This window comes from Melanostigma gelatinosum (genome assembly GCF_949748355.1).
Source record: "Melanostigma gelatinosum genome assembly, chromosome: 12".
Taxonomy (NCBI): domain Eukaryota; kingdom Metazoa; phylum Chordata; class Actinopteri; order Perciformes; family Zoarcidae; genus Melanostigma; species Melanostigma gelatinosum.
The window spans coordinates 13359353-13378558 of record NC_136645.1 but is presented as its reverse complement, the minus strand read 5'-3'; the positions used below and the strand labels follow the sequence as shown (position 1 = coordinate 13378558).

The following is a 19206-nucleotide window of genomic DNA, read 5'->3' as shown; positions in this document are numbered from 1 at the left end:
AGTGGTGGATTTGCGTCAGACAAAAGAAGGGTTGACGTAGGCAATACTACTGTGTACTGTAAAGTAACCCGAGTGTCCTGGTTCCCACAGGCTAACATTACTCCTTCGTTCATTGGGAGACCGGTATGATATGAAAACCCAATACCACGAGACCAAAGTTGTGAAAACACAACTATGACCATTCCCACTCTTCATTTGTTAAGCAAACAAACATCAGACATAGCCGACATGTATGGAATGTGTTGTGAAATGCTTTACTGAATATACTGTTGAAATGGAGAAAAATTCGGGGTTTGAGGCAAGAGCTTGGGGAGAATGCTGGCAGGGGGGTGGTCATGGGATTGGTTAGACTCAATTTTGGGAAAATAAGGGGTCTGTATTGCTAAAAACAGACATTAGCGCATTAATAGTTTTAATTGTGGCTTTTCTATTGCCATGTTGCATCGTACCCATCCTGAGGAGACAGTGCCAGAGGAGCATGGACAAACAGATGGGTGTCATGGCAAATCTCCAACTGGCTCAGATGATGAACATGATGACGATTGAGCGAGGGACAAAGGCCCAGTTCACTCAAATGGTGGTTGGACGACCGGACCGGTTTCCGGACCTGTTTCCCATTCCGGACTATCTGGAGGACTCAGAGGACATGGAGGGAACAGGACTAGGAGGCAACTCACCATAAATACGAGAGCCTGAACTTTGTTGAAAGTACACACGTCCAAAAAACACCACGTCACATGTTTTATCATCTGTCCAAACCGTTTCACTATGAATTTGAATGTATTGTGATCAGATATTTCTACATTCACAAATAGTCATAGTCATGATCTATAATAATCAGTGCACAAGTATTATCGCATATAGTTTTATCACAGACGTTGCATCTAATGAACACTGATATATTGTTCAATATTTTGCAGAAATTAAATGTGTGATGTATCAGTTAATACATGTTTGTAAGCAAGAACAGATTCACTTCATACCAAGAAGGTGGTCGCTTGGCGGGAAAGGACCATAAGGGAGTTTTTCCTGTAATGCAACCTGCGGGTTTTTTCGCCCTTATATGAAAGTGAATCTGAGCATTGAATGATGTTATTTGAATTATCTTACGAACTCAAATGTTCTGTATTGTATTGTTACTGTATTGGTATATAATCAAGCACATGTAATTTGCATAGATCACTTGTGTTGTTGCAATGCAGTAAGGGATCAAAACTTTAGGTTACAGTTTCACCAATTGACAAAAGTTATATGAAGTTAGGTTGAGGGTTAAGAAACCCTCAGAGGAGGGATGTGTCGAAGAAAATCATCATATAAATTTGAATTGAACTTTGAATTGAACTTGAATTGAACTGAACACAAGTGTGGGCTCACAGGCAAAAGTTACATAACGTATTATTCTGGTTCTCAGCATCGTTTTTGGGAAATGACTATCAGGGCCAGGCAAAAAAGTAATTCATCTCTCAAGTGTACCAAAACATTTCCGTACATGGAGCTGTGTTCTGTGTGCCCAGAACAAAATAAGAACATGCCCTAATTACGAGTCCAGATGTGTCCCGACCCTTGATTCAACAGACTGCTTTGATTGGTGGAACGTAGCAAAAGGGGGCGTGAATTTTGACTATAAGAGTGATCTGTGAAAAGCAGTGCATTGGGAGTCGTTTTCAATATACTGAACTTGTTGATGTTGGCTTGATCTTATTAAAACACTACCCGCTGGATTGCAACCCGTTTGCCATCTCATCTCCTCATTTTGCCACGACACATACAAACAGTTCACATTCTTTTCAAAAGACCTTCTGAGCATGTGGGCCCCTGAGTCAGAGTATCCCAGTTCTTCCACAGACACTAATCCACGTCGTGCACCTGCGCCTGGAGCTCCTTGGAGATGTACCCGAGAAGGGTCGCCGTCAGCTGCTGCTTCAGGGTGGCGTTGGCCATCACTAGAGCAGTTAGCTGAGCCAAATCTGTCCACTGAATGTCTCCCAGCACGGCCAGAAGACTACCATCAAGCTTCTGCTGCTGCTGAGGACTGAGCTCCATTATGATCTGAGGCAGCGGTTTGAACTGTCCACTGGTCAGCCAGCAGCCCAGAAGGCCTCCGACAGCACCGCCTACAGGGGAAAAGGGTTTCAAACATGTGGAATTATGATTGCACACACAAACACACACAGCATGACAAGGATAGAGTGATTAACCCCCGCTGGATCATCGTCCTCGGTGTGTGCACCAATCTGGGTTGTGTGCCCATCGCCAACGCCGGAGACTTCAGAGGCTACTACTGTCCGTGCCATGGCTCCCACTACGATGCTTCAGGAAGGATAAGAAAGGGACCTGCTCCTCTAAAGCTGGAGGTTCCCTTCTATGAGTTCACTGAGGAGGACGTAGTCATAGTGGGATAAATACTGGAGCTCTGTCTCAGTTCCTCCCTGTAATATGTATTTTTAGATTGCTCCGTGTGAGAGTGACATAAAACGTGTGTATTTACTGTTGAAGACATATTTCCAACTCTATGATTGAGCTATTGTCTTCTCCCTCGTAAAAAAGTGAGTTGTTTTTCTTTGATTGATCTGCATCACTTAGCTTGATGTCTTTTGATTCACTGACATTTTATTTGTTGTTTTAATCTCTATAGATTTCTTTCATTCCGCACTATTTTTAGCATTTAGTATTTTCCAAACAGCATTATGTAACACAATGTACGAGGGCCGGGTGTGATCAGGTCCAACCCCTTTGCTGCCGCACCAATCCTGATATATTGTGTTGGAGCTGTGTGATAAAGTCAAAGGTGGGGCCTGTTTCATGGTTACCTAAAGTTGAGCTGGTAAAAGTCCTCATACACATGAACAAGAGGCCTGGGGAGCACAACGATTAGGATAAGATGATGGTACGATCAAGAAAAGCCACCGGCAATCTAAAAAAGTATCGACAAGTTGTGAACACATTCAGGAATGTGTCGGCCTGTTGATCAACTGGAAGGAACTATAGATCGAGATAAGGATGTTGTTGGTTTGTGACTCCAAAGAATGTGTAGATTGCTTTATCTCAGGACCTTTTCATCCTTTTTGAGTTTGTGTCAGACAAGATGACAATTCTATACCAGTAATGCCAGCAGCAAAGAGTGCAAACTGCCAAGTAAGATAAAGAACTATTGAGTCACACTCCAGTCACTGATGGATTTAATGCTGACGAACAAAGTGTGCCATGTACAACTGTATGAACCAGTGAAATACACAAACCTTCTACTTTTTATTGATGAAATCATTTGAATACAATATACTGTGCACAGATGCAGGTAAAACCATCGTCTTAAACTGACATTACCATCAAATCAATCATCAATATAATCATCAAAACTATTTCAAACTGTACAGTTGGCGCTCATTCAGTGAATAACTTTTTGTATTGAAATCAGTGGAGTTGAACCGCGGTTAATCATGTGTAACTTCAGAGGTGACTCGTGCTGAAAGCTTTTATCACAAACGGAAACTTTACTGCAACCAGAACAGCTAAAGGGGATTGTTTCCTGTGTGGGTATTCATGTGTACCTTTAGATCTCTGTTGCACACAAATCTATTACAGCAAACTGAGCAGCTGAAAGGTTTTTCTCCTGTGTGGGTTCTCATGTGGTTCTGTAAATTTGAACGATCGTTAAAAGATTTCTTACAGACTGAGCAGCTGAAAGGTTTTTCTCCTGTGTGGGTTCTCATGTGTCTCTGTAAATGTGAATGATGGTTAAAAGATTTCTTACAGACTGAGCAGCTGAAAGGTTTTTCTCCTGTGTGGGTTCTCATGTGTATCTGTAAATTTGAACGATCGTTAAAAGATTTCTTACAGACTGAGCAGCTGAAAGGCTTTTCTCCTGTGTGGGTTCTCATGTGTCTCTTTAAAGTTGCACGCCGGTTAAAAGATTTCTTACAGACTGAGCAACTGAAAGGCTTTTCTCCTGTGTGGGTTCTCATGTGGCTCTGTAAATGTGAACGATGTTTAAAAGATTTCTTACAGACTGAGCAGCTGAAAGGTTTTTCTCCTGTGTGGGTTCTCATGTGTATCTTCAGAGTTCCACTCTTGCCAAATGTTTTCTCACACTCTGAGCATCTAAAATGTTTTTCACCAGCGCTACATCTTGAATCACTGACACGGACTTCATCAGGTTTCACATAGTTTAAACCTGACTGAGGTTCTCTGGTCTTCTTCCCATCACCACCCTCATCAGTGTCAGAAGACTCTCCAGTCTTCTCATCAGTATCTGGTTCTGGATGTCTATCTGGATCCAAGTTCCTGTCTGGTTCTGGTCCTCCACAGTCTTCTCCATCAGCTTCTGTTCCCATCTGTTTAGTTTGTCTTTGATGAAGCTGTGAGGACTGAGCTTCCTCTTCTTCATCTTCACTCTTCACAGGAGTCAATGAGAACTTGACATCAGCCTCCTCCAGACCTTGAAGCTGCTCTCCTTCCTGACTGGTGCAGAGTTCCTCCTGTTCTTCTTTAATGTGTGAGGGCTCTGGGTCCTCCTGGTCCAGACTGGAGCTCCACTCCTGCTGCTCAGAGGGAACCTCTTCTTTAACCAACAACAGCTGCTGGATGTCTGCAGGAAAACAGTAAACACACACAGAGGGGTTACAAAGACATTTTAGAATTGAGCAAATAGTCTCCTGGACATACACTTCCAGAGTATCACTAGAACCAGATAATAGAATAATGTAATCAACTTATGTGACCATGAACACATGAACCATTTTAAGCTGCCAAATCCATGTGGTGTTATCAAAGAGAACAAACTTGTACTTTAAGTTGAAATATTTCCTGTCATCTAGAAGCTGAGAGAACAAATCAGCATACCTGCAAACTCATAAGCGGTGAAAGAGGTGGGGGGGGGGGGGGGGAGACGGTAGACGATCTACAAGTATTAACAATTTATTAAGTCAAGCATCAAAGCATAAAAAACAGATCTATGGTTTCACAAAATACAAGAATTGATTAAGTAGCCCTAGCAACAGACACAAAGTCAGGGCTCCTCTCAGTGTTTTGTGAGCCCTGTATCTTTATACTTTATTTGAACTTGTCCAGCACAAGGACGCATTATCTTCACCCACACACAAGCCAGGGTTGGGCCACATTGTGTGTGGGAGTCCTGGAGTCTCAGGGATGGGGAAGGTGCTGTTCCTGCAGGTTGCTACACAATATCCCACCGACTAACCGATTCACAACACAACTAGTTATAAGTTTTAAGCTACCACCTGCGTGTCAGAGCTCCCTCTTTGTACGGGGAGCGCCTCAACCGGAGATTCAAACATTTGCTCTATGACACATGCAACACTATTGCAAATGAGCACACACACACATAATACTGTTATGTTCAAAATGTCTCAAACAAAAGGTGAAGGAAAAAGCCCCCCTCCTTGTTCCAGAGGAGAAGAAGCATGCAGAGGAGAAGAGGCAGCTCCCCCCCCCCTGCTCTCTTTCTTCCATCATTAAGCAGGGCCGAATCAGCTGGTTGAAGTTTAAATCAAAAGGAATTTAATATACTAACAAAAGAAAATGCAGTTACAAACTGAATTACACGATCAGCAGTAATATTTCATGAAATAGAGGCCCCATCCACACCACACGACAGACTGGTGTGTCCGCCTCATGGTCCAGATGAGGTCTGATTATCTCCGGGGATTCACAGTTTCTTTGTCCCTCCAAAGTCTCTGAAATGTCTCATATTACACATTCCTTAGCCCATCGATCAGCTCAGTGATTGGCTGAACCCGTCGGACTTCAGTCTGCCACTTCCTTCACCAATTCACCCCCCTTCTTGAAGGCTGTGCTCAGAAACTCTTCAGCAACATCCCCCTCTCTCTGACTTGATGGCGGTGTCATAAATTCTCTGGTTTCTCTCACAGTGCTCAACAAATTCAGTAACTCTCCCTTTAGTTTAAACCTTCTACAAGTAAACATATTGTAACACATAATATCCATCGCTAGGAGCGCTTTAAAACTTAAATTCCTCACAATATGTATACATTTAATGCCTGTAAATACCGCAAGCATATTTCTACAGTAGCGAGAACCATCGCCTATACAAAATAAAGTGATTCGTTTTCATTTAACCCTGTTACTGTATGGCTTAATATTAACTTCCACTGTTACTGTAAAGCCGTTAGAATTGTTGCCTATCTTCTATTTACAATTAATATGCATTCAATCCGGTTCAATTATTGAAATCATGAAGGTTCAGGCTCCTTAACGCTCTCTCTCATTACTTCAGGGCCTTTGGGAGCAACTGCACGTGGGACAGTTGGGACCGGAAGTACACTGGCTGTGGTCATTACAGTGAACAGGGTGATGAGAGGGCACGTGAGCCCTTGTTGCTGTACTTCATCTCATTGGAGCAGAGGCTGCAGTTAGCATACCCTGCCTTATCAATGCATTTAAAACACTGACAGCGGGAAGCTGTACTGCTCTCTCTTCACGTCTGTTTAGACCTCCACCTTTATCCAGGCCCAGCTCCACTCACATCTCAGCCCTGCGTCAAGCTGCGCTACACACACAACATCCTCTTCCTGAAGCTCTCTGACCTCATCATCTCATCAGTATCTGGGCCTCATGTTTCAAGTTATTATCACCACGAAATCACCCCATTCTACTTTGAGTTAAACAAAAAAAACTGCAACCAGAACCGCCGGTGTTCCGGTTTAACGTTAATGAGTGACCGCGTGGACTGAACCGGAACATGGAGGGTGATTCATGTTTCATCACGTTACGCTTTCCTCCTAAATCTTGATAATGATGAGCGTTAGCCGTTGACAAAGTTCCGCATGCAGTGGACGTTAACTTAACCCAACAAATTAGTGATGTGTCGGTCGCGAGCGAAGCACACAAACAGGGTGCTTGCTGGGAACCCTTCAGCAGATTCGATTCTGGAAGTGAGATCTTCTCCAAAACAGGGCAGATAATTCCGGAGAGAAGAAACAGGATCAGCCCCTCAAAGCTGAGGCACTTGGTCTTTCTCAATGTAAATCTTCACTGAAGGACAAAACTCTGGATGCTGATTTTTTTTCTTTTTGTTTTACACATTTGAATTTATATTTTGTTGTGTGATTCTGTAAGCTTCTGTATGTTGTTTCACTTTAAATTTGTTAAGTATTAAAAAGCTAAAAGTTAAAAATAGTTAGTTTTTGCACTTTCTAATTTAAATTTTTTTATCACTCAGTAGCGTATAAATAAGTGTATTTATATAATAAACATTTGTTATAGTGCATGTTTTTTTACATTAGTAATTCATATTGTGCATCATTTTACATTATTGTTGGTAATAAATTAATTTAAGCACCAAATAATCTGAAGAGCCATTTGGAGCCGAAAGAGCTGGCTCGAGCCAAAAGAGCCGTAATTCCCATCACTACAACAAATCTGAACAGTAACGGAACTTAAACGTTAACGGAGGGAAATGACGACGGTGTAGACATCTTAACGCTGATTGGCCAAGACTCGACACGTCGCATCAAATATGTTTTAGTGCGAAGATCACGACATCACATTTTCTCACTCCAATCTGAGAAACACTGGCTGGCTGGCCAGTTGACCCCCCCCCCCCCCCCCCCCCAAAATAAACACTCTACGGATCTACACTCACGTGGATGATATATATTTGATTCAAAACTGCTTATTTCGCCGAAAAGCGACACGTTTGCAGGTATTAAATCAGGAGAAGAAGAAAACGACGAATTGCAACAGAGTCTCACTCCAAACTACATTACAAGTTATCAGCCGGAGCATGAACAGTGTTAAATAAAGTGAACCTACGTGCTCTTTGTATCCGGATTTCCGGGTTGAGAACAGCGTCCAGAAGTTCCCGTTGTCGCTTATTCGCCTCTTTTGAACGAGAGAGTTCCTCCTCGTACTCTGCTATCGTTCTTTCAAACAGACCAAATATCTCTTCATCAGCCGCAGTTAGTCGCTGGTTGATTAAAGATCTCAACATTTCTACTTTAGACATTTTCACTAAGCCACAGAAAGTTGTCCTCCAGACGAACTCCGTTAAAAACACCGTTTACTCTCATTAAACTCTGACTAGCGCTGTGTTGGTCACTTCCGTCCCCGTCCGTCTGTTTCCAGGTAGCATGCTAAGCTAACTTCAATAGCTTTATAGGCTACCAGGAGATTAGTCCTCGTCCTCTTCTTCCTCTCCTCCTTCTCCTCCGTCTTCTTCTTCTTCTTTCAATTAAATGGCGGACTACAAACCAATGTTTAAGGCGCCACCTACTGGACCGGAGTGTGTAACATCATGACTTTATGACAGTTATCATTTAAACACAAACGCTTCTGATCCCATTTCAACAGGAAATGCTGCAGCTGATGCTGCGACTGAGCAAGCAGATTTTTCAGGCTACTTTTTATTTATTTATCAACAGAAATATCTCTCACTTATGATGTTCAAATATTGCAGACATTAGCGACCCCTGCAGAGAAAGTGTTGGGCCTAATCTGGTGCAATTTAAACATTATTAATGGATAATGGATCATTATTAAAATGTATTATGAGCCCAGACAACTTCCACATGAATTATTCTATTGTGAAGCTAAATTAGCCCACAGCAGTGATAACTTGGCAAAAGGGGGAAGATGTGATATATTGTAAAGGTAGATCCACATTTTGTCGAGTTTTTAAAGTTAAAAAGGAAATTTAATAAGATATTAAATCGTATACTTTCTTTAGCTGGTCATATCAATCTTGATGTATCATCAAAGCAAATAATAACACCACTTAAATACAATTAGTATAGATATTTTGAACATTTAATCTCTTTTACACAAAATTTAATTCTTGTGAGAACATGATGATGTGATGAGCTGGCCCTCGATATTAGATCATTTAAATACAGTATTTGAATTAGTTTTTAATTGAATGTTTTGCCAGTGGTGCCAGTGGTGGATTTGCGTCAGACAAAAGAAGGGTTGACGTAGGCAATACTACTGTGTACTGTAAAGTAACCCGAGCTCCATTATGATCTGAGGCAGCGGTTTGAACTGTCCACTGGTCAGCCAGCAGCCCAGAAGGCCTCCGACAGCACCGCCTACAGGAGAAAAGGGTTTCAAACATGTGGAATTATGATTGCACACACAAACACACACAGCATGACAAGGATAGAGTGAAGAACCCCCGCTGGATCATCGTCCTCGGTGTGTGCACCCATCTGGGTTGTGTGCCCATCGCCAACGCCGGAGACTTCGGAGGCTACAACTGTCCGTGCCATGGCTCCCACTACGATGCTTCAGGAAGGATAAGAAAGGGACCTGCTCCTCTAAAGCTGGAGGTTCCCTTCTATGAGTTCACTGAGGAGGACGTAGTCATAGTGGGATGAATACTGGAGCTCTGTCTCAGTTCCTCCCTGTAATATGTATTTTTTAGACGGCTTCGTGTGAGAGTGACATAAAACGTGTGTATTTACTATTAAAGACATATTTCCAACTCTATGATTGAGCTATTGTCTTTTCCCTCGTAAAAAAGTGAGTTGTTTTTCTTTGATTGATCTGCATCACTTAGCTTGATGTCTTTTGATTCACTGACATTTTATTTGTTGTTTTAATCTCTATAGATTTCTTTCATTCCGCACTATTTTTAGCATTTAGTATTTTCCAAACAGCATTATGGAACACAATGTATGAGGGCCGGGTGTGAGCAGGTCCAACCCCTTTGCTGCCGCACCAATCCTGATATATTGTGTTGGAGCTGTGTGATAAAGTCAAAGCTGGGGCCTGTTTCATGGTTACCTAAAGTTGAGCTGGTAAAAGTGCTCATACACATGAACAAGAGGCCTGGGGAGCACAACGATTAGGATAAGATGATGGTACGATCAAGAAAAGCCACCGGCAATCTAAAAAAGTATCGACAAGTTGTGAACACATTCAGGAATGTGTCGGCCTGTTGATCAACTGGAAGGAACTATAGATCCAGATAAGGATGTTGTTGGTTTGTGACTCCAAAGAATGTGTAGATTGCTTTATCTCAGGATCTTTTTCATCCTTTTTGAGTTTGTGTCAGACAAGATGACAATTCTATACCAGTAATGGCAGCAGCAAAGAGTGCAAACTGCCAAGTAAGATAAAGAACTATTGAGTCACACTCCAGTCACTGATGGATTTAATCCTGACGAACAAAGTGTGCCATGTACAACTGTATGAACCAGTGAAATACACAAACCTTTTACTTTTTATTGATGAAATCATTTGAATACAATATACTGTGCACAGATGCAGGTAAAACCATCGTCTTAAACTGACATTACCATCAAATCAATCATCAATATAAACATCAAAACTATTTCAAACTGTACAGTTGGCGCTCATTCAGTGAATAACTTTTTGAATTGAAATCAGTGGAGTTGAACCGCAGTTAATCATGTGTAACTTCAGAGGTGACTCATGCTGAAAGCTTTTATCACAAACGGAAACTTTACTGCAACCAGAACAGCTAAAGGGGATTGTTTCCTGTGTGGGTATTCATGTGTACCTTCAGATCTCTGTTGCACACAAATCTATTACAGCAAACTGATCAGCTGAAAGGCTTTTCTCCTGTGTGGGTTCTCATGTGCATCTGTAAATGTGAACGATCGTTAAAAGATTTCTTACAGACTGAGCAGCTGAAAGGTTTTTCTCCTGTGTGGGTTCTCATGTGTCTCTGTAAATTTGAACGATGTTTAAAAGATTTCTTACAGACTGAGCAGCTGAAAGGTTTTTCTCCTGTGTGGGTTCTCATGTGTATCTGTAATTTTGAACGCTCGTTAAAAGATTTCTTACAGACTGAGCAGCTGAAAGGCTTTTCTCCTGTGTGGGTTCTCATGTGTTTCTGTAAATTTGAATGATGGTTAAAAGATTTCTTACAGACTGAGCAGCTGAAAGGCTTTTCTCCTGTGTGGGTTCTCATGTGTATCTTCAGAGTTCCACTCTTGCCAAATGTTTTCTCACACTCAGAGCATCTAAAATGTTTTTCACCAGCGCTACATCTTGAATCACTGACACGGACTTCATCAGGTTTCACATAGTTTAAACCTGACTGAGGTTCTCTGGTCTTCTTCCCATCACCACCCTCATCAGTGTCAGAAGACTCTCCAGTCTTCTCATCAGTATCTGGTTCTGGATGTCTATCTGGATCCAAGTTCCTGTCTGGTTCTGGTCCTCCACAGTCTTCTCCATCAGCTTCTGTTCCCATCTGTTTAGTTTGTCTTTGATGAAGCTGTGAGGACTGAGCTTCCTCTTCTTCATCTTCACTCTTCACAGGCGTGAATGAGAACTTGACATCAGCCTCCTCCAGACCTTGAAGCTGCTCTCCTTCCTGACTGGTGCAGAGTTCCTCCTGTTCTTCTTTAATGTGTGAGGGCTCTGGGTCCTCCTGGTCCAGACTGGAGCTCCACTCCTGCTGCTCAGAGGGAACCTCTTCTTTAACCAACAACAGCTGCTGGACATCTGCAGGAAAACAGTAAACACACAGAGGGGTTACAAAGACATTTTAGAATTGAGCAACGAGTCTCCTGGACATACACTTCCAGAGTATCACTAGAACCAGATAATACAATAATGTAATCAACTTATGTGACCATGAACATATGAACCATTTTAAGCTGCCAAATCCATGTGGTGTTATCAAAGAGAACAAACTTGTACTTTAAGTTGAAATATCTCCTGTCATGTAGAAGCTGAGAGAACAAATCAGCATACCTGCAAACTCATAAGAGGTGAAAGAGGTGGGGGGGGGGGGGGGGGGAGACGGTAGACGATCTACAAGTATTAACACTTTATTAAGTCAAGCATCAAAGCATAAAAAACAGATCTATGGTTTCACAAAACACAAGAATTGATTAAGTAGCCCTAGCAACAGACACAAAGTCAGGGCTCCGTATACGCATCTCTCCTCTCAGTGTTTTGTGAGCCCTGTATCTTTATACTTTATTTGAACTTGTCCAGCACAGGGACGCATTATCTTCACCCACACACAAGCCAGGGTTGGGCCACATTGTGTGTGGGAGTCCTGGAGTCTCAGGGATGGGGAAGGTGCTGTTCCTGCAGGTTGCTGCACAATATCCCACCGACTAACCCGATTCACAACACAACTAGTTATAAGTTTTAAGCTACCACCTGCGTGTCAGAGCTACCTCTTTGTACGGGGAGCGCGTGAGTGCCTCACCCGGAGATTCAAACCTTTGCTCTATGACACACGCAACACTATTGCAAATGAGCACACACACACACAATACTGTTATGTTCAAAATGTCTCAAACAAAAGGTAAAGGAAAAAGCCCCCCTCCTTGTTCCAGAGGAGAAGAAGCATGCAGAGGAGAAGAGGCAGCTCCCCCCCCCCCTGCTCTCTTTCTTCCATCATTAAGCAGGGCCGAATCAGCTGGTTGAAGTTTAAATCAAAAGGAATTTAATATACTAACAAAAGAAAATGCAGTTACAAACTGAATTACACTATCAGCAGTAATATTTCATGAAATAGAGGCCCCATCCACACCACACGACAGACTGGTGTGTCCGCCTCATGGTCCAGATGAGGTCTGATTATCTCCGGGGATTCACAGTTTCTTTGTCCCTCCAAAGTCTCTGAAATGTCTCATATTACACATTCCTTAGCCCATAGATCAGCTCAGTGATTGGCTGAACCAGTCGGACTTCAGTCTGCCACTTCCTTCACCAATTCACCCCCCTTCTTGAAGGCTGTGCTCAGAAACTCTTCAGCAACATCCCCCTCTCTCTGACTTTATGGCGGTGTCATAAATTCTCTGGTTTCTCTCACAGTGCTCAACAAATTCAGTAACTCTCCCTTTAGTTTAAACCTTCTACAAGTAAACATATTGCAACACATAATATCCATCGCTAGGAGCGCTTTAAAACTTAAATTCCTCACAATACGTATACGTTTAATGCCTGTAAATACAGCAAGCATATTTCTACAGTAGCGAGAACCATCGCCTATACAAAATAAAGTGATTCGTTTTCATTTTACCCCGTTACTGTATGGCTGAATATTAACTTCCACTGTTACTGTAAAGCCGTTAGAATTGTGGCCTATCTTCTATTTACAATTAATATGCATTCAATCCGGTTCAATTATTGAAATCATGAAGGTTCAGGCTCCTTAACACTCTCATTACTTCAGGGCCTTTGGGAGCAACTGCACGTGGGACAGTTGGGACCGGAAGTACACTGGCTGTGGTCATTACAGTGAACAGTGTGATGAGAGGGCACGTGAGCCCTTGTTGCTGTACTTCATCTCATTGGAGCAGAGGCTGCAGTTAGCATACCCTGCCTTATCAATGCATTTAAAACACTGACAGCGGGAAGCTGTACTGCTCTCTCTTCACGTCTGTTTAGACCTCCACCTTTATCCAGGCCCAGCTCCACTCACATCTCAGCCCTGCGTCAAGCTGCGCTACACACACAACATCCTCTTCCTGAAGCTCTCTGACCTCATCATCTCATCAGTATCTGGGCCTCATGTTTCAAGTTATTATCACCACGAAATCACCCCATTCTACTTTGAGTTAAACAAAAAAAAACTGCAACCAGAACCGCCGGTGTTCCGGTTTAACGTTAATGAGTGACCGCATGGACTGAACCGGAACACGGAGGGTGATTCATGTTTCATCACGTTACGTTTTCCTCCTAAATCTTGATAATGATGAGCGTTAGCCGTTGACAAAGTTCCGCATGCAGTGGACGTTAACTTAACCCAACAAATTAGTGATGTGTCGGTCGCGAACGACACATCTGAGAGCCGGCTCTTTGACGTGAACGACGGGAGCCAGCTCCTGATTGGGAGCCGCTTTGTTTTTTTGTTTCTCTCTCTCTCTCAAGCTGCATTTGATTGGTCAATGTGTGTGGTGTCGTCTCTGTGCCTCCGCTGAGCAGAGGGGGGAGGGGCGGGAGTTACACACACAGCAAGCACACAAACAGGGTGCTTGCTGGGAACCCTTCAGCAGATTCGATTCTGGAAGTGAAATCTTCTCCAAAACAGGGCAGATAATTACGGAGAGAAGAAACAGGATCAGCCCCTCAAAGCTGAGGCACTTGGTCTTTCTCAATGTAAATCTTCACTGAAGGACAAAACTCTGGATGCTGATTTTTTTTCTTTTTGTTTTACACATTTTAATTTATATTTTGTTGTGTGATTCTGTAAGCTTCTGTATGTTGTTTCACTTTAAATTTGTTAAGTATTAAAAAGCTAAAAGTTTAAAATAGTTTGTTTTTGCACTTTCTAATTTAAATTTTTTTATCACTCAGTAGCGTATAAATAAGTGTATTTATAGAATAAACATTTGATATAGTGCATGTTTTTTTACATTAGTAATTCATATTGTGCATCATTTTACATTATTGTTGGTAATAAATTAATTTAAGCACCAAAAAATCTGAAGAGCCATTTGGAGCTGAAAGAGCTGGCTCGAGCCAAAAGAGCCGTAATTCCCATCACTACAACAAATCTGAACAGTAACGGAATTTAAGCGTCAACGGAGGGAAATGACGACGGTGTAGACATCTTAACGCTGATTGGCCAAGACTCGACACGTCGCATCAAATATGTTTTATTGCGAAGATCACGACATCACATTTTCTCACTCCAATCTGAGAAACACTGGCTGGCTGGCCAGTTGACCACCCCCCCAAAATAAACACTCTACGGATCTACACTCACGTGGATGATATATATTTGATTCAAAACGGCTTATTTCGCCGAAAAGCGACACGTTTGCAGGTATTAAATCAGGAGAAGAAGAAAACGACGAATTGCAACAGAGTCTCACTCCAAACTACATTACAAGTTATCAGCCGGAGCATGAACAGTGTTAAATAAAGTGAACCTACGTGCTCTTTGTATCCGGATTTCCGGGTTGAGAACAGCGTCCAGAAGTTCCCGTTGTCGCTTATTCGCCTCTTTTGAACGAGAGAGTTTCTCCTCGTACTCTGCTATCGTTCTGTCAAACAGACCAAATATCTCTTCATCAGCCGCAGTTAGTCGCTGGTTGATTAAAGATCTCAACTTTTCTACTTTAGACATTTTCACTAAACCACAGAAAGTTGTCCTCCAGACGAACTCCGTTAAAAACACCGTTTACTCTCATTAAACTCTGACTAGCGCTGTGTTGGTCACTTCCGTCCCCGTCCGTCTGTTTCCAGGTAGCATGCTAAGCTAACTTCAATAGCTTTATAGGCTACCACGAGATTAGTCCTCGTCCTCTTCTTCCTCTCCTCCTTCTCCTTCTTCCTCTTCTTCTTCTTCTTTCACTTTAATGGCGGACTACAAACCAATGTTTAAGGCGCCACCTACTGGACCGGAGTGTGTAACATCATGACTTTATGACAGTTATCATTTAAACACAAACGCTTCTGATCCCATTTCAACAGGAAATGCTGCAGCTGATGCTGCGACTGAGCAAGCAGATTTTTCAGGCTACTTTTTATTTATTTATCAACAGAAATATCTCTCACTTATGATGTTCAAATATTGCAGACATTAGCCACCCCTGCAGAGAAAGTGTTGGGCCTAATCTGGTGCAATTTAAACATTATTAATGGATAATGGATTATTATTAAAATGTATTATGAGCCCAGACAACTTTCACATGAATTATTCTATTGTTAAGCTAAATTAGCCCACAGCAGTGATAACTTGGCAAAAGGGGGAAGATGTGATATATTGTAAAGGTAGATCCACATTTTGTCGAGTTTTTAAAGTTAAAAAGGAAATTTAATAAGATATTAAATCTTATACTTTCTTTAGCTGGTCATATCAATCTTGATGTATCATCAAAGCAAATAATAACACCACTTAAATACAATTAGTATAGATATTTTGAACATTTAATCTCTTTTACACAAAATGTAATTCTTGTGAGAACATGATGATGTGATGAGCTGGCCCTTGATATTAGATCATTTAAATACAGTATTTGAATTAGTTTTTAATTGAATGTTTTGCCAGTGGTGCCAGTGGTGGATTTGCGTCAGACAAAAGAAGGGTTGACGTAGGCAATACTACTGTGTACTGTAAAGTAACCCGAGTGTCCTGGTTCCCACAGGCTAACATTACTCCTTCGTTCATTGGGAGACCGGTATGATATGAAAACCCAATACCACGAGACCAAAGTTGTGAAAACACAACTATGACCATTCCCACTCTTCATTTGTTAAGCAAACAAACATCAGACATAGCCGACATGTATGGAATGTGTTGTGAAATGCTTTACTGAATATACTGTTGAAATGGAGAAAAATTCGGGGTTTGAGGCAAGAGCTTGGGGAGAGTGCTGGCAGGGGTCATGGGATTGGTTAGACTCAATTTTGGGAAAATAAGGGGTCTGTATTGCTAAAAACAGACATTAGCGCATTAATAGTTTTAATTGTGGCTTTTCTATTGCCATGTTTCATCATACCCATCCTGAGGAGACAGTGCCAGAGGAGCATGGACAAACAGATGGGTGTCATGGCAAATCTCCAACTGGCTCAGATGATGAACATGATGACGATTGAGCGAGGGACAAAGGCCCAGTTCACTCAAATGGTGGTTGGACGACCGGACCGGTTTCCGGACCTGTTTCCCATTCCGGACTATCTGGAGGACTCAGAGGACATGGAGGGAACAGGACTAGGAGGCAACTCACCATAAATACGAGAGCCTGAACTTTGTTGAAAGTACACACGTCCAAAAAACACCACGTCACATGTTTTATCATCTGTCCAAACCGTTTCACTATAAATTTGAATGTATTGTGATCAGATATTTCTACATTCACAAATAGTCATAGTCATGATCTATAATAATCAGTGCACAAGTATTATCGCATATAGTTTTATCACAGACGTTGCATCTAATGAACACTGATATATTGTTCAATATTTTGCAGAAATTAAATGTGTGATGTATCAGTTAATACATGTTTGTAAGCAAGAACAGATTCACTTCATACCAAGAAGGTGGTCGCTTGGCGGGAAAGGACCATAAGGGAGTTTTTCCTGTAATGCAACCTGCTGGTTTTTTCGCCCTTATATGAAAGTGAATCTGAGCATTGAATGATGTTATTTGAATTATCTTACGAACTCAAATGTTCTGTATTGTATTGTTACTGTATTGGTATATAATCAAGCACATGTAAATTGCATAGATCACTTGTGTTGTTGCAATGCAGTAAGGGATCAAAACTTTAGGTTACAGTTTCACCAATTGACAAAAGTTCTATGAAGTTAGGTTGAGGGTTAAGAAACCCTCAGAGGAGGGATGTGTCGAAGAAAATCATCATATAAATTTGAATTGAACTTTGAATTGAACTTGAATTGAACTGAACACAAGTGTGGGCTCACAGGCAAAAGTTACATAACGTATTATTCTGGTTCTCAGCATCGTTTTTGGGAAATGACTATCAGGGCCAGGCAAAAAAGTAATTCATCTCTCAAGTGTACCAAAACATTTCCGTACATGGAGCTGTGTTCTGTGTGCCCAGAACAAAATAAGAACATGCCCTAATTACGAGTCCAGATGTGTCCTGACCCTTGATTCAACAGACTGCTTTGATTGGTGGAACGTAGCAAAAGGGGGCGTGAATTTTGACGATAAGAGTGATCTGTGAAAAGCAGTGCATTGGGAGTCGTTTTCAATATACTGAACTTGTTGATGTTGGCTTGATCTTATTAAAACACTACCCGCTGGATTGCAACCCGTTTGCCATCTCATCTCCTCATTTTGCCACGACACATACAAACAGTTCACATTCTTTTCAAAAGACCTTCTGAGCATGTGGGCCCCTGAGTCAGAGTATCCCAGTTCTTCCACAGACACTAATCCACGTAGTGCACCTGCGCCTGGAGCTCCTTGGAGATGTACCCGAGAAGGGTCGCCGTCAGCTGCTGCTTCAGGGTGGCGTTGGCCATCACTAGAGCAGTTAGCTGAGCCAAATATGTCCACTGAATGACTCCCAGCACGGCCAGAAGATACCATCAAGCTTCTGCTGCTGCTGAGGACTGAGCTCCATTATGATCTGAGGCAGCGGTTTGAACTGTCCACTGGTCAGCCAGCAGCCCAGAAGGCCTCCGACAGCACCGCCTACAGGGGAAAAGGGTTTCAAACGTGGAATTATGATTGCACACACAAACACACACAGCATGACAAGGATAGAGTGATGAACCCCCGCTGGATCTTCGTCCTCGGTGTGTGCACCCATCTGGGTTGTGTGCCCATCGCCAACGCCGGAGACTTCGGAGGCTACTACTGTCCGTGCCATGGCTCCCACTACGATGCTTCAGGAAGGATAAGAAAGGGACCTGCTCCTCTAAAGCTGGAGGTTCCCTTCTATGAGTTCACTGAGGAGGACGTAGTCATAGTGGGATAAATACTGGAGCTCTGTCTCAGTTCCTCCCTGTAATATGTATTTTTAGATGGCTCCGTGTGTGAGTGACATAAAACGTGTGTATTTACTGTTGAAGACATATTTCCAACTCTATGATTGAGCTATTGTCTTCTCCCTCGTAAAAAAGTGAGTTGTTTTTCTTTGATTGATCTGCATTACTTAGCTTGATGTCTTTTGATTCACTGACATTTTATTTGTTGTTTTAATCTCTATCGATTTCTTTCATTCCGCACTATTTTTAGCATTTAGTATTTTCCAAACAGCATTATGGAACACAATGTATGAGGGCCGGGTGTGATCAGGTCCAACCCCTTTGCTGCCGCACCAATCCTGATATATTGTGTTGGAGCTGTGTGATAAAGTCAAAGGTGGGGCCTGTTTCATGGTTACCTAAAGTTGAGCTGGTAAAAGTGCTCATACACATGAACAAGAGGCCTGGGGAGCACAACGATTAGGATAAGATGATGGTACGATCAAGAAAAGCCACCGGCAATCTAAAAAAGTATCGACAAGTTGTGAACACATTCAGGAATGTGTCGGCCTGTTGATCAACTGGAAGGAACTATAGATCGAGATCAGGATGTTGTTGGTTTGTGACTCCAAAGAATGTGTAGATTGCTTTATCTCAGGACCTTTTCATCCTTTTTGAGTTTGTGTCAGACAAGATGACAATTCTATACCAGTAATGCCAGCAGCAAAGAGTGCAAACTGCCAAGTAAGATAAAGAACTATTGAGTCACACTCCAGTCACTGATGGATTTAATGCTGACGAACAAAGTGTGCCATGTACAACTGTACGAACCAGTGAAATACACAAACCTTC

The 19206-nt window shown here is 42.1% G+C and overlaps 1 protein-coding gene across 1 annotated transcript; it reads right to left on the bottom strand.

Annotated features, from left to right (window-relative positions):
* Nucleotides 1-10240: 10240 nt before the first annotated feature.
* On the bottom strand, nucleotides 10241-15237 carry LOC306786124 (uncharacterized protein). The gene is made up of 2 exons (XM_079280780.1): nucleotides 14848-15237; nucleotides 10241-11451 (listed from the first exon to the last, which is right to left on the bottom strand). Exons 1-2 carry the CDS (start codon nucleotides 15038-15040, stop codon nucleotides 10541-10543), a joined length of 1104 nt encoding a protein of 367 aa, XP_079136906.1. The 5' UTR covers nucleotides 15041-15237; the 3' UTR covers nucleotides 10241-10540.
* Nucleotides 15238-19206: the final 3969 nt, after the last annotated feature.